This window comes from Grampus griseus (assembly GCF_964374135.1).
Source record: "Grampus griseus genome assembly, chromosome: 2".
Lineage (NCBI taxonomy): Eukaryota > Metazoa > Chordata > Mammalia > Artiodactyla > Delphinidae > Grampus > Grampus griseus.
The window spans coordinates 39956458-39972375 of NC_139018.1; the positions used below are offsets into that span (position 1 = coordinate 39956458).

General features: G+C 43.2%; 1 protein-coding gene and 1 pseudogene across 2 annotated transcripts in view; one reads left to right on the top strand and one right to left on the bottom strand.

The window, feature by feature from the left end:
- The window catches only part of PRKCH (protein kinase C eta), a 223471-nt gene that overhangs the window by 51094 nt on the left and 156459 nt on the right, over positions 1-15918 (bottom strand). Inside the window, exon 10 of the mRNA XM_082649021.1 lies at positions 12494-12648. Within this exon, the coding sequence (XP_082505147.1) occupies positions 12494-12648 (155 nt within the window). The remainder of the gene's footprint in view (positions 1-12493; positions 12649-15918) is intronic.
- LOC309818483 (large ribosomal subunit protein uL11-like) lies at positions 2825-3942 on the top strand (annotated as a pseudogene). Its single transcript has 2 exons — positions 2825-2947; positions 3457-3942. The product of its transcript is annotated as a large ribosomal subunit protein uL11-like (transcript).

Here is a 15918-nt window from a genome sequence, read left to right on the forward strand (position 1 = left end):
ATCTTTCAGTGGTAGGGTTATAGGTTATTTAATTTTAAATTTTCAACAGTTACTATATGTTACTTTTGTAATTAGAGGAGAATCAATTTTATTTTAAAAATAAAAAACACGGGGAAAATCATTGCTCTCACTGACGAATGTATACCCGTATACCCAAGACTGTATATACACATCTTTATGAGAAAAATATCTTTGTACAGCCCCTTAATAATTTTAGGGTATTGATGGTATTCGATAACTTACCCATAACTGTAAAAAAAAGTGAAATCACCAGGATTTCTAACATAGTCATATAGGTAAAATATACATGATAGGTTTAAGGAACTTACAAAACAATGTCTGGTTTGTAAAAATGATCTTGAAGCAGTTTTTACCTTTCCTTTTAGCAGAAAGGCATAAAAAAATGGAACAGATTACTGTTGAAGTCCTCTGAACACAGCAGACAGACCTGATGTAAATCTGAGAGGAATTAGAGTCACCTAAAGCAGAAAAGTACACAACTTAAGTTTTCTACAAATTCTATGGATCTAAGTCATCCAGTGTAGAAGGGTCGTGGCAGAGACCACCACTGTTTCTCAAACCCAAGACCGTACAGCTCCTTTTGAAAGAACATGTGAAGAAACACTGACAGACATGTCTTTTCCTATGAAATATCTTTCACTTGAGAATTACAATCACAAGGAAGAAATTTTTTCTTTATAGTGAGTGAAAGACGTATGTTATCATCAAAATGAAAATCTAAAATTTTTAAATCCGTAAGAATTAAAACGATCATTTGAAAAATACTATTATGGATGCTCAAACATTCTTCTCAGTAGGTCAAATTCTCAAAAGGCATTCATTTATAAAAAAAAAAAAACAAAAAAAAAAACTACCTTGATTTCTCAGCAAATCATGGGTTTGGACCAGTATAATAGTGCCGATAGATACTGGGTTAAAGAGGCATGGTCCCTGCTCTCACGAGGCAGCCCATACGCAGAGAGGCATAGGCCAGGAAGGATGCTGAGGGAAGGGTATTACAGGACACCGTGCGAGCAGAGAGGGTGAGCACCCAACCCAGACGGAGATGGGGGGCAAGGGGGTCCAGGAGAATTTCCCATTAGAGGTGACAATCTAAGCAGAGACTGCAGGGATCAGCAGGCATTCCCTTGGCAGAGAGAGGGAGAAGTGTTCCAGGCAAAGGGAAATTCATGTCCCAAGGCCTGGAGGATGGAGGAACTGGTACCTTCCTGGATTCAAACCTGAGGTGGGATGATAGAGTTCCACCACAGGCTGCATGACCTTGAGAGAGTTACTTCCCAGAGCCTCAAGTTTCCTTATCTGTAAAAGAAGGTTGACACCATTTCCTTGGAGAGATGTCATAAGAAGGCAAAATTAAATAGGTACAACTCCTTTACAGAGGTGTTTGTCCTCATGAGATAAATGCTCAGCACACATGGCTATTATTCTGTGTGGCAGAATCAGGGAGAGAGCTCGGATCATCTCCTCCGCTCTGCCCCATACCTCTCTGTCCAGCCATCCTTGACCTCGAAGAGCACATGCCCCTCCCACAGTGTCCCTGCCGTTCCTTCCACCCAGAATGCTTTTCCCCCCGTTATTCATAGAGAGCCTGTTTCCTCGCGTCCTTAGGTCTCTACTCATCTGCTCAAAGAGCCCTTACAAGAGAAGCCTTTCTTAATCCTCTGTGTAAACAGTAAAACCATTCTCCTCAAACTTTATCTTCCCTGACATAGCTTTTTCTCCACGGAGTTTATCACCCCGACACTCAATATACTTACTTGTTGCTTGTCTGACTACCTGTGCTAGAATTTAAGCTCCTGGAGGGTAGCGTAGCTTTATTTCCAGAGCTTTGAACAGTGCCTGGCCCACGATGTGTACTCAACACCTAAGTGTGAAAGGAATGAGTAAGTAACCCAAGCTAGAGGGCGAGGCCTTCCTTTATTCTTCTTTTAGTCTCTGAAGGTGTGACATAAAGCTTTGCATTAAGTAGGCATTTGTTTAACTGTACAACTGAATCACTTTTTACAAATGGCAGTGTTCATCTGGTACCTAAAGATCAACGATTCTATTTTTAGAGCTTAGCAAATGAATCCAAGATTGTGTTTAATTATAATGAAGCAGTAGATTGCTGGATCAATTTGGTGGGGAATACAGCAAGACTGGTGGTCTGATTTCATTAGCCAGTGGAATCAATTAACACATATATCAATTAGTCCCAAATAACCACAGCCTTTGTTCATGCAAAGGTCAAACACGGATGATATATGCCAGGATCAGTATTCTGATCTAATAAGTGAAGTGCAGAAACAAAGTGTTTCAGGGCTGAAATTTCTTTCTGTCATTAATCTGGATCCTTGGAGAAACTGTACCAGGATATTTACTCCTGGTAAATAGTGATGGTCCAAAAATGTTCTTGAATCGCCCCTCAAATGAACAAAAGAAAATTTTGCTTCAATACCAGAAAAAGTAAACTCAAAATGAGTTCGACTGTTTCCCCTATACATTAGAGAGGCAGCTGACATTTAAACAAGATGCAACAGTATAGTCTTCAAGTTTTACAATATGTCCCCAGTGCTCCAGGGCTTCCTAAGGCAACTATCTTAAGGACTTATGATAACTACATGGTAACTATATTAACTATACATGATATCAAAATATGGCTAAAATGCAAAGAAAATTATTTGGCTTGAAAGGAAAGCATAATCAGATTTAGTTTACTGTAAAAAGATTGGTCCCCTTTCAGCTTTTGGCTCAGAGGAGGCCAGGGCGCAACTTTCTTCATTCATCCTGAATCCCGGTTCATCTGACACCAGCTGCCTCCACCATGCTGCCTAAGTTCGACCCCAACGAGATCAAAGTCGTATACCTGAGGTGCATTGATGGGGAATTTGGTGCCACACCTGCTCTGGTCCCCAAGATCGGCCCCCTGGGTCTGTCTCCAGAAAAGGTTGGTAATGGGCTTCCCTGGTGGTGCAGTGGTTGAGAATCTGCCTGCTAATGCAGGGGACATGGGTTCGAGCCCGGGCCTGGGAGGATCCCACATGCCGCGGAGCAACTAAGCCCATGAGCCACAACTACTGAGCCTGCGCGTCTGGAGCCTGTGCTCCGCAACAAGAGAGGCCGCGATAGTGAGAGGCCTGCGCACCGCGATGAAGAGTGGCCCCCGCTTGCCACAACTAGAGAAAGCCCTCGCACAGAAACGAAGACCCAACACAGTAAAAATAAATTAATGAATTAATAAACTCCTACCCCCAACATCTTCTTTAAAAAAAAAAAAAAGAAAATCAATTGTTCTCTAAAAGCTCTGAAAAACAAAATACAATGCTTCACCCACTTATCACAGAAACGAAGATGCAACACAGCAAAAATAAATAAATTAATTAATAAACTCCTACCCCCAACATCAAAAAAAAAATGTTTGGCATTTAAAACAAAAAACAACAACAACAAACAAAGGTTGGTAATGACATCACCAAGGCAACTGGTGACTGGAAGGGTCTGAGGATTACAGTGAAACTGACCATTCAGAACAGACAGGCCCAGATTAAGATGGTACCTTCTGCCTCTGCCTCTGGTCATCAAAGCCCTCAAGGAATCACCAAGAGACAGAAAGAAGCAGAAAAACATCAAACAGAGTGGCAGCATCACTTTTGATGAGACTGTCAACATTGCATGACAGATGTGGCATCTATCTTTAGCTAGAGAACTCTTTGGAAGCATTAAAGAGATCCTGGGGACTGCCCATCTGTGGGCTGCAATGTTGACGGCTGCCCCCCTCACAACATCATAGATGACATCAACAGTGGTGTGGTGAAATTGCCAGCTACAAGAACTACAAAGAAAAATAATTTAATAAAGGATTATTTGACGATCCCCATGCCTCCAAAAAAGATTGGTCTTCAGAGGGTTGATTTTCACAAGCCACAACTCCAATTTCTGTGAAGAATTCTCTATTTTTGAGGATGCATCACGAGCAAAGTTTCAGCTCAAGCCAATGCTACAGAGAAAGTGCAAATCTGCTGATAGCATGTATGCAAAGAATAATCTCTATCGACGTGGCATGTTTCAAGGAGCTTTCACATTTCCACCTGACTGGAGCTTCATCAACACCCTACAGGAAAGCTATGTCAATGGTACCCCATTGGACAGAAGGGCAAACGGGCTCAGAGTGTTCAGCCACCCACCCACATCCTCAGGACCAGTATGAAGCAGGGCTGGGACTAGCACCTAGGTCCTTCTGAAAACCAGGCCCAGCATTCTTTCAGTTCAAAGAATATATGCTGCCTCTCAAACTTACTTTAAAATAAGTGATGCTTTTCTATTTTTTTTGTAGCATTATATTTTAAATGGAATTTTACTTTGGGGACACGTACTCTAAATGATGCAGTATATCAGTATTTTGTGTAACCACACAGCCAAATTTAGGCGGCTTCCCAATGGGGCCTGATTCCCTAGGGTTCTGTCTTTAGCTCAGTGTTCCATTTAAGACACTGTTGTTGGATGATCTCATCCAGTCCTATGATCTGAACTAACAGCTATGTCCTGATGACTTCCAAATATTTAGTTCCGGCCCCCCTTCACTGGGCTTCAGACTCAAACCCATCTGCCCATTTAGCATTTCCACTGGAATGTGTCTCAAGTACCTGACATCTTATGTTTCTAGTTCTCATCTTCATCTTCTGCTGAGATCTCTTCCAAGGCTCATGGTCTCTCCTAGCTAACGGTACCATCCATCATCTATTCAAACTTCTAACTAAATACCTAGCAATGACCCCAGGTTTCTCATTCATGCCCTGGGTCCACCTAGACACTAAGCCCTGTCTGTCCTACTTGCTGGTATCTCATAAACGTATGCCCTTCTCCTCAGCCCTACCGTCAATATCTTAGTTCAGAGACTCCTTATCTTCTTACCCAGAGCACCGTAACAGCCACAAACTGAACCTTCCCCTGCTGTCCACATGCACATGTCCACACACTCCCCCCACCCCTGCCAAATACATGTAAAACATAAATCCACTCACTCATGTCATGCAACTTGCTGAAAATTCTTCAAAGACTCTCCTTTACCTGCTACATAAAGCCAAATCTCCTGGTATGAAATCTGTACCTGACAGTGCAGGTTTTCTATCAAATAACTATTCTCCTTCTTTTTCCTTAATAAGAGAAACTCAATTTTTAGTTAGAACATAGCCATGTAGTAATTTCCTAGCCTTCACTGAAGCTAGGTACAGCCATGTGACCAAGTTCTGGACAATTCCATGGTAAGTATTGTGTGGAAGTTCAGGAAGGATCCTTAAAGAAAGCTGACTCAGCTGGAAGGAGTGCCCTTTGCCCTTCTTACTGCCTGGAACTGGAATACAGAGATGACTTCTGGAGCTGCAGCAACCATCTTAGACCATGAGGTGACCTTGGAGACGGCAGAATAGAAAAGATAGAAATCTGCGTCCCTGAGGACTCCATGGAGCTTTAATGGTAGAGCTGGACACCCTACCTCCAGATTCCTTACAGGGAAGAGATTTCTGTTTAGTTTAAGCCACTGTCATTTTATATTTCCTGTGACAGGCAATGGTGCCAAATCCTAAGTGATACAGAATTCATACTTCTCAAGAATGTTAAGCCTTGCATAACTTCATTTCTGTCAAGCCCTCTGGCCTTATTCTTCCACCATACTTCAACCTTTAGGCTCTAGTACTACCAAAATTCTAGTAGTTTTCCACTCCACCCACAGATTCACCAGGGACTTTCACACTTCTCAGATTTTGTTCAAGTCTGCGCCCTACCTAAACACCCTACTTAATTTTATTCAGCTTTTAACTTTCCACACTCAGCTCAGGCATCCCCTCCCATAGGAAGTTTGCCTAAATCTCCGTCTTAAGCTAAGTGGCCATGCTCTGTGCTCCCATAATGCCCTGGGCATACTCCAGTTTTGGAGCCCATTTGCTATTATTTACGGGCCATCTCTCCCACCCCACAGAAAGCACCTCAGAGGGCAGACAACACATCTACTCATTTTGTATCTATATCTCCTAACACAAGCGGGAGCTCAGTAATTAATGTTCTGAGCTCAACTGCATTTTCCTCACTGAAATGGAGCGAACAATATCACATGCTTCCGAATGTCTTGCTTAGCCCTTCAGGCCAGCAGTATGTGGAAGATTGAAACAAAATTTTCTAATGGCAATATTTTTTTTCTGGAGATGAAAAAACAAGCTGCAAGTGAGCCATCCTAAGAAAACATCCATTCTGAGAAGCAATTTATTGTTTGGATGTTTCAGACTTGAATTCTTTCATCTGTTAACCGGGAACTCGGCACTAAGTAATCTTGTAGGTCTCATCTGGTTCTGACACTTTATAATTCCATTTTTGAAAACAAACACATAGATTTGGACACAAGAAACTCACTGTGAGTGAATGGCTCCTCCAGGGACTGACAACATGACTAGCCTTACCCAATTTTTAAATAAATTATTTATAAGGAGTGCCTAAAAAATCTCAAAGTCATCAGAGGACAGTGACCACATTAGGATATTGAAACGTCAGTTGTGGGAAGATATGCCCCCTAAATTCCAACCACACTGGACTTCTCTAAAAGCCCTTGAGCTTGCCATGCTCCCTACTGACACTGGGCACTTGCATTTGCTATTCCTTCTGTCTTGAACGCTCTTTCCTTCACTCTTTACTAGTTACCTCAGCTCATGAGTCACTTCCTTAGGAAAATCTTCCACCTTCCCCTGACCAGATTGAATCACCCGATGAGAGGTTCTCATTCATTGCAATGCATTCCTCTTCTTCACAGCACTGGTCACAGTTGTGATTTTCTATTAGTATGATTATGTGATTGATGTCTTTCTCCCTCACTAGACCATACTCTCCACAAGGGAGCACTTTTGTTTTTGCTTATCACAGTAACCATATCCTTGGCACAGAGTCAATGCTCAATAAATTCTTGTCAAACGTCCCCAAAGGCTGTGCAAGGGAGGAGAATAGGGGCTGATGAGTTTCATTCGGGGGACATGTCAAGCTATTTTAGTAAGTTGGAAATCCTCAGAGCTCCCCATCACACCTTTGAAAAAAGATCTCAGGAGTTAGGGATTGAAGTCACTTTCTGGTGACGGACGAGCAGGCACTGAATGAGCCCATCATCTGACAGAACATGCATAACAAGCTAAGAAGAGAGAAGGCAGGAATAGGACTAAAATGTTTGGAGCTCCAGTAATAATCCTGAGTGAGAGCTCACAGCCAAAATCCGAAGTGAAAGTTACTAATGTATTGAAAATCCCACGGCTAGCGCTTCCTGAAAAAACAAGGACTATATGAAGATAAAAACACGACAATTTGTGGCTGTCTTTGTAGCACATAGAGCAAGAAAGAGTAGACCTACTTCTTGGAGCAGAAAGAATGATGTTATCACATGGCAAAGGGAAAACAGAGCTCCGAAATTTGACTTTCAACTTTATCTAAAAAGACCACCTTTCTCACTAGAGTGAGTAGAATAAATACAAGTATAGAATCGAATTCCACTGTAGATAGGAGTCCAGAATTCCAGGCTCAAATGAAAGACATCTGGGGACTCTGAAACTCTGATAAATACTTAGGAGTAAGAAAGGTCCCCGGAAATGGGACTCAGACAGGTGTTGCCACAATTTTCAAGAGGGGGAAGAGCTAGATATCAGAGAACAATGACTCAAGCATATGATATTCACCATGGACCCAACACACAAGTTGATCTGGAAACAGATGACTTGTGAATTCTTTTTTTTATTTTATTTTATTTTGATGTGGACCATTTTTAAAGTCTTTATTGAATTTGTTACAATATTGCTTCTGTTTTATGTTTTGGTTTTCTGGCTGTGAGGCATCTGGGATCTTTGCTCCCTGACCAGGGGTCAAACCCTCACCCCCTGCGTTGGAAAGCAAAGTCTTAACCACTGGACCACCAGGGAAGTCCTGACCTGTGAATTCTTAAACATGAAAGCAATACTCACAGAGGTGGCCTCTCTCAGCATGGCCTCTCTAAGCAAAATGGTACTCAGCTAACTTCAGATCACACAGGTATGTGGAGTCAGCAAGGAACCTGATGGTCCCTTATGGTATCTTTGAGAAACAAGAGTCAGATGATATAGAGGTTGGTGTATTCATGCAGATACAATGTCTCACAGCTGTGCTCAGAGACTAGCTTGATAGATCTCATCTGGCAGGGAGATTGCTAATCTTTCCAAATTCTGAATTTATGGGGAAAAAAAGTCAAATTAGGTAGTGACTGTTCTCTAACTTGAGGAGAAATCAAAAGTGATTTTCTTTAAAAGTTAATGTACTGTATAAGTATATGAGTACAAAACAATATGTCAGGTCTGGCAGTCAGCCTCTGTGGCCAGTTCCACATCTGGACGATGGGAGGGCAAATTACCATTGATATCCATGCAGCCCGCATGATGAGAACTGCACAGGGCACAAAGCAGTCAGACGCATGAGTTGAAAAGTATACGTTGAAATGTGCTGTGTTCAAGTATAACCTGGGAAGGAGGAATCAAAACTTCAGCTGGGCTCTTCTATAAATTCTTCTTCACTCAACCTATTTTATTTTATTTTATTTTTTAATTTTTAAATTTTATTTTATTTTTGCGGTACGCGGGCCTCTCACTGTTGTGGCCTCTCCCGTTGCGGAGCACAGGCTCCGGACGCACAGGCTCAGCGGCCATGGCTCACAGGCCCAGCCGCTCCGCGGCATGTGGGATCTTCGGGGCACGAACCCGTGTCCCCTGCATTGGCAGGCGGACTCTCAACCACTGCGCCACCAGGGAAGCCCTCAACCTATTTTAGATACATTCCATGCTTTGTCAGAAACAGCAAATCCAACGTGTGCTTGCTGGCTTTGGGAGTTAGGTGTTGACACGTCAAATGATGTCTGAGTTCTCCCCTAACACAGTTTATGAAACACGATAGAGAACGGTGCCCATAATGCTGGCAGGCAGGTAAATGGGATGCGTGCCTCTTTGTTTTCCCCATTTCTGTAGGGCTTGACTCTGGAAAAAAGTCAGTGCCCATGTAAATTATTCATGAGCACTGTCTGGGATTCCAGTCAGCCAATAAGCCCCAGACAAAGGACTGAATAGTCTTTTTTTCCCTTAGCAAAGTGACTGCTTATTTCGCAGCCCTCTCTTTTCTCGGTCTGTGGGCCACAGCAAGGCTCCAGACCTTCCAACCAAAGGCAAAGGGGCAGACTCTTTTCTTGCTGTAACTCCCAAGAGCTGGGCTTCTGTTCCTCCATGGAACGCAAGTGAACACATCTGAGAATCAGGGTCAGAACACAAGCAGAAAAGCACTTGAATGTAACTGGCCTGTCTCCTCTCACACAAGGCACAGTCCGCTGAGAGAGAGAAGAAAGGCATAAGGCACTACCTTCTAAAGTCCCATTTGATGATGACTTGCAAATGGTACCATCTTTGTAACTTGCTGCAAAAGAAACACCTCCCTCAGAAAAAAACAAAAACATAAAACAGCCAAACAACAGCTCTATTTGGAGAGATCACAGGCATCATTCAGGCATCATTCATCCTTTTAGCTCTGATAAAGGCCATCCCAGGACATGTATGATAAACAAGGCTGTCCTGTGCTCCCACATTTCTCACTGTGCTCTCTGGATCAAATTCACACCCTCTATGACCCAAATGTACCCTTTGCTCTCTGTGAATTACAAGGACTTGGTTTTCAAAGGCTTATCCTTAAAGACTCTGCTCTCAGGCCAGTACCCTGAATGGAATTAAATTATCCCATGAAATAAATACACAGGATAAAAATAGCATTGGAATCTATCCTAATTAAATATGTTCCCTTCAAAGTCAACCATATCAGTTAGAGCCTGAACATGGAATTCAAGTCAAAGAGTGAATTAAATTCTCAGATTTGAACCGCAATATCAAGAACTGAAATAAAATTTCTCAAGATGTGGGCTGATAACTGCTTCACCAGAAACCACATCAGGCTACAATGTCCATCCTCTATATTTCAAGACAAATGAAACAGGGAGATGGAGAGGCAGTCTCCATCTGACATCCCACACAGGTCATCTAGTATGTGCCTCGCATCAAGGTAATACAGTGCTTATGAAAAGCCTGAGTATTCAAGAAAATGATTTAGGCCTTACTGCTTTTCCCCACTGCTAGTCTGAATGTTTGTGTCCTCCCTCCCCCACATTATGTTGAAATCCTAACCTCAAAGGGTGATGGTATTAGTAGGTAGGGCCTTTGAGGGGTGCTTAGGTAATGAGGGTGGGGCCCTGATGAATAGGGTTAGTGCCTTATAAAAGGGGTTCCAAAGAGATCCCTGGCCCCTTCTACCACGTGAGGTCACAGTGAGAAGGTACCAGCTAGGAGCCAGGAAGAGGGCCCTCACCAAACATGACCATGCTGGTTCTTTGATCTTGGACTTCTAGTCTCCAGAACTATGAGAAATAAATTTCTGTGGTTTATAAGCCACCTAATCTGTGCTATTTTGTTACAGCAGCCTGAATGGACTAAGACACCCATTCTGCCTCATTTTCACAAATCAAAGTCACCCTATCACCAAAAGGGGAGTAAGAAACCCACTCTTCAATGGGTTTACGTGACAGTTTACTTTAAGGTTGTACTCTAAGCCTTCAAGTCTCTCCTGAGGAGACAGTATAGCCCAGTGGTTAAAAACATAATTTGAATTCTGGCTTCACTACCAGTTAATAGTCTGGTTATTAACTCATTTGAAGATTAGTAATTCATCTAAGTAACACAAGTAATATTATTGTTGTATAATACCATTGTTGGGAGGATTAAGGGAGAAATTCAGGTCAAGTACTAGGCCTGTAACAAGTACTCTGTTTAGCTCTTGTTGCCATTGTTAATCTTTTTAAATTTACAACACAAGTTCCTGTCAAATAGGGAAGTGATTACTCTTAAAAATTAAATGTGGGGAAGGCTCTCCCTGGGCTAAACAGAGCAGAGATGGGTAGCTAAAGCAAGGAGAGGAGAACAACTGTGGAACACACACCAGAGTCCGATACCACCACCAGGAAGGACCTAGAACTCCCTCCAGCACCAGAGATCATGTCAGCAACCACCACCAATCATGCGCCGAGCGGAGGGCTGAGACAGGAGAAACGCCCTGCTGGAGCCGCCAGGAGAACATCAAGTCCTGGTTGAGAAAGCTCAAAGCACAGGCCATCCAAAGTGACCTGGGGCCGCCTCAGGACTTAGGAATGAGCGGAGATTCCTTAGGACCTTCAAGGGACGACCCCACTGCTGCCTATCCAGCCTGGCTCCCCGTGCTGTCCCCCCTCTTCTACTTCACAGCAGGGGCTGTGACAGAAGAGCTGTGTCTACTTGAGGTTTCATGTTCTACAGTGCGAATTCACTAGAAGACATTTCTGCGCAGTGCCTGCTCTACCTTCTTGTTTTCCCACTTCTTTCTGGTACCATCGACCAGTCCTACTGCATTCTTTACTGTCTCACTTCTCTTTTCCTACTTTTTTCTCCCAGGGTACTTAGGAATATTCAGTTTTTAAAGCTCTCTCACACTTTAATAATGATGTTCATGCTGTCACGAGCTCACGAAAGGAAGAGCCTTTAGCAAGCTAATAAACAATCAGGAAATTCTTTCCTTCAACATTCATGTGCCTAACATGAGACAGAATTTTTCTCAAGGGAAAGAAACAATTGCTTCTCAAGAGGGGGAAAAAAAAGGAGTATGTGTGGCAACTAAGTCATAATGTGATGTAAAGAGCAGGATGACATTTTCAACAGAGGAAAAAAGGGAAATTTAAGAATAAAAATGATCTAACACTCACTATTACATTTTCCACTTTACTCAGCTTTGTGTCTGACTAAAGTTTAATTTGATCTCCCCTGAGCTCTGAGATCTAACAACATCAACCAGATTTCAAGCCCATTTAACGTATGATATATTACGATCAAAAGACTGTGTGTCATGAAATGGAATCAAACAATATTTGGGAGGGGGCTTCAAGTGATAGGTATCATCAAGCAGGAGGACACTGCCATCAGCAGGTCACCTCTTGGCTCCTGGACTGGTAAGCCGCAAGCTCATTGGACTGTGATTCCTAATCACAGCAATTTAGGGCAAGAGGCATCCATGCTCTGCAGTTCAGGCATGGATTCTGAACATGGAACGAATCACTCTCAAGGTTAAAACAGAAAAAAGAGAGCAGCCACGTGTTCAGCCCTTTGCAGGGTTTGGCCTTAGAAAACTCCAGCCGAACAAGTTCTTGAACAGTCTCTTCTGAGACTCTCAAGCCTATTTTACGAATACCACACGGGGGCAGGTTTTAGTTCGCAGGCATTGTTAATCGCTGTGTTATTCATTCATTTTAATGGACACACAAAGCTCGGTGAATTTAATTCCAAAACCATTTCAATTGTTCATCATGAGAAATGGAAGGACGGGTTGAACAGGGGAATGACCCAGGGATGAATCATGAGAGGGGTTACCAGCAACCAAAACTCACCTATAGATGATTCCTTTGTCGTGTAGGAACATAAGCGCCGAAATGATTTCTGCAGCATAGAAACGAGCTCGTGCCTCATCAAAACGACGTGACTTCTGAATATGAAACATCAAGTCGCCCCCGTTCACAAACTCCATCACAAAAAACAGACGATCCTGGGTACAAACACAAAAGAGACAAAAGAGGATCCAACGTGGTGTAGCCATTAGCCTAGAATTCAGTCAGCATCACATGACCCTGGGCTCCGGCGTGGGGAGAAGAGGTTGTTAAATGGAGGTACTCAATGGAACATCCTGACAGCGGGTCAGGGCAAAGCAGGAGGGTCTGGTGGATTAAATCCTTGGGATGGTGGGGATGGGGGCTAGGTGGTGCTAGTAACGTCTGGATCTCCTTTAAGTAATTCCACACAACGTTGAATTTCTGCATTAAATAAAAAGTAGAGAGGCTTTGGTTCTAGTTTTAGTTCTGCACTTTAAACACTATGTACCCTTGAATTTAACTTTTTTTGGATGTTCAACATTAATAAGGTGAGGATGATGATGTTATCTCTACCAGAATTGTTGAGTTTTATAAACTGGAAGAGAGAAGCATAAATCAAAAAGTGCATGCCTTTTTGTCTGGAACATGTAGGGTTAATCACAGCAAGTAAGGGACATCTGATAGGTCCTCACACCTGGGCGGAGAATAATCACAGAGAAAGGAAAACATTTTTGACAAATCAGCCAGACAACAGTCTAATGACAGCCTCAGAGTTGCCTCAATGTTAGAAATTCTATTTGGCCCCTCAGAAGGTTCCTGAATCAGAAAAGGCAACTTAAAGTCAAGTGAGATGCTGTCTCCATCTGGAAGGAACTCTAACCTAGCAGGTGAAATGGGCTCTTAGAAGTCACTGTTGCAGTCAATGTACTAAGTACTGTGCAAGTGTTATGAATAAAGCGCTATGGAAAGTAACACTGCTTAATGGAAGAAGTGTACAAGTCTCCATTAAAAAGTGATTCTCCAAGATGGACAGCATAAAACGCTTTGCTTCAGGAACCTCTGAGACCAATGGACTTCCTCATTCCCTCTCATTAGCATTTATGGAGTCCCAAGTTAGCCAGTGCTGAATTAGGTGATGGGGACCCAACAGAGAGTAAAAAAAGGCACAAAACAGACACAGTCTCTATCCATAGAGAGTCTAGTGTGGGAGATACACATTACTTTAAAAAAGCCACAGAGTCACATAAACAGGCAAATGTACAAATTCTGGTCAATGCTGTGAAGGAAAAGTGGAGGAAGCAATGATATTGTGTCATCCGCTTGGGGGGTCAGGGGAGGTCTCTCTGAGCAAGTGATGTGGGAGCTGAGACCTTCCAAATGAGTGCAATCAGGGCCAGTGGTCATCCTTTTGGAGGGTGGGAGGGTGAGAGGTCATTTTGTAAGGAAACTGGTATCTTACCAATTCACAAAGGATGTGTATTCGCACACAGAAGCCATCCTTATTAGTGGTTTCAGGTGCTGCCAGCTCTGTTTGGCATTGCCATGCATTCACAGCTGAATGGTGGACAGAGATTGTGTCTGCTGTTGTTCATCTCCTGATCCAGCACTGGTTTAATCAGGCCCTTCCCAATCAGAAGACACTACAACTTATGACCTCCTATGCCCAATTTTAAGACAAACCTTAATTAGAAGGAAAAAAAAAATCCTCTGGGTCTATGAAACGTCTCTTTCTGCTAATGAGAAGCAAGAATTTAAGAGTGAAGATGGAATGGCAAGACTCACGCACACAAAACCCCAAACCAAACGTCAATAAAACAACTCTTCAGGTTGACCAATATAAGCCAACAGAATCCTAGATATATCAAGCCGTCTGACTAAGCTAATGGCCTTCACGTGAGCGTGACTGACCAGGGGGAGAGGCCGAGTTGGGTGGGGCGAGCTTGGATGAGCAATGGGGTTCCCTATTTTCTGTACGGGGAGGGCTCGGGTGGAAGGAGCAGGTTAGCAGTGGGCGGGGCAGAGGGTAAGCATGTGATAGAGACGGGTCTAAGAGCTGCATCCGCATGAGAAATTGTTATGCCGACGCTGTGTTCATTTGGAGGGGCCTCAGGGGGCCCGGATGAACCCCCCCAGGCGGTAAAGCTGCCTCAATCCATCCCTCAGCAAGAAGGTCCATCTGATACATTTCTGTCATCTGGCCTGTTCACCTTTGCATGGCTGGGACTGGCAGTCACATGAATTCCAACAGCTTGAAATATCTGGTTGCTAGAGCTGGGTCAGTAGGTACGTGGCTACCCCTTAGGCTGCTGGAAGTCAGCGGGGGCTAGCAAGAACGTCTAAGGCAGTAGGCATCAAGATGAGGGCATTCCAAGGGAAACTGCATCCATTCCTAGTTCCCTCCTAAAATAATTCTCATAATCTCAAGTCTGAAAAGCCAGACCCTGGGCTAAATTCCAGATCTGGGGAAGGACATAACTGCCTTCCCTCCCCAGTCATGCTTCTCTGTCTCGGCCCCACCACCTGCCCCGGCGGCAGATTTCTCAACTAATGCACGGGTTCCTGGGAGGCGTGCACGCCTGGCACGCACAGCAAGAGGTCATAAGCTTTAGAACTGCGAAAATATGCGTTATTTTTCACCCAGAGTCTCATTTCTAACTTCCTGTCTGGCACCACCTAGAACAGAGGGTACAGCTCCCAGCCCTCGGGCTACACGCAACTCTTTAAGCAAGCAGGAAGGGAGAACGAGCCAGGAGATACCAGGACACTTTAATGAAAAGTAATAGTCCATCTTACCAAAGACCTACAATAATGTCACAAGGTAGAAAACTAAAAGCATGTTTATCAGCTAGCAAAATGCGTTTGCTGTGAAGAGACCTTCTGTTTACATACAGTTCTGTTCACTCTATTTTAGAATGTCTGCTGCCAAGGCAGTTCAAATTAGGTAGCAATTTCTCCATGATTTCTTTTGTAGAGGCGGAGCTAAATGACAGAAACATCCAGCTTTTAGCAAAGATTCACTCATAGTGGGGGTGAGTGAGAAGCCATCCTCAGCAATGAACTTTCATTAAACCTGTCCTCAGGTGGGGCTTCTAGAAAGTGCACAATAAACAGTAGCGGCTGCTGGTGGTGGCTGTAATGGTGAAGATGTTTTCAGTTAGAAAAAAAAAAAGATCATACCCATGAATGTGCAGAATTATTTCAGTTACAGCCAAAGATGCAGATATGCACAGAAAAGACCAAAAAATACCTATGTATGACAAGTCAGCTTTCAGTTGTGAGATCTTGTATGTCATTTATCTCTTCTTTATACTTTTCAGTATCTCTGAAGGTTTCTTTTTAAAAAAAATTTTTTTATTAAAAAAACTTTTTTTGGCCACACGGTGCAGCTTGTAGGATCTTAGTTCCCCGACCAGAGACTGAACCCGGGCCCTCGGCAGTGAAAGCGT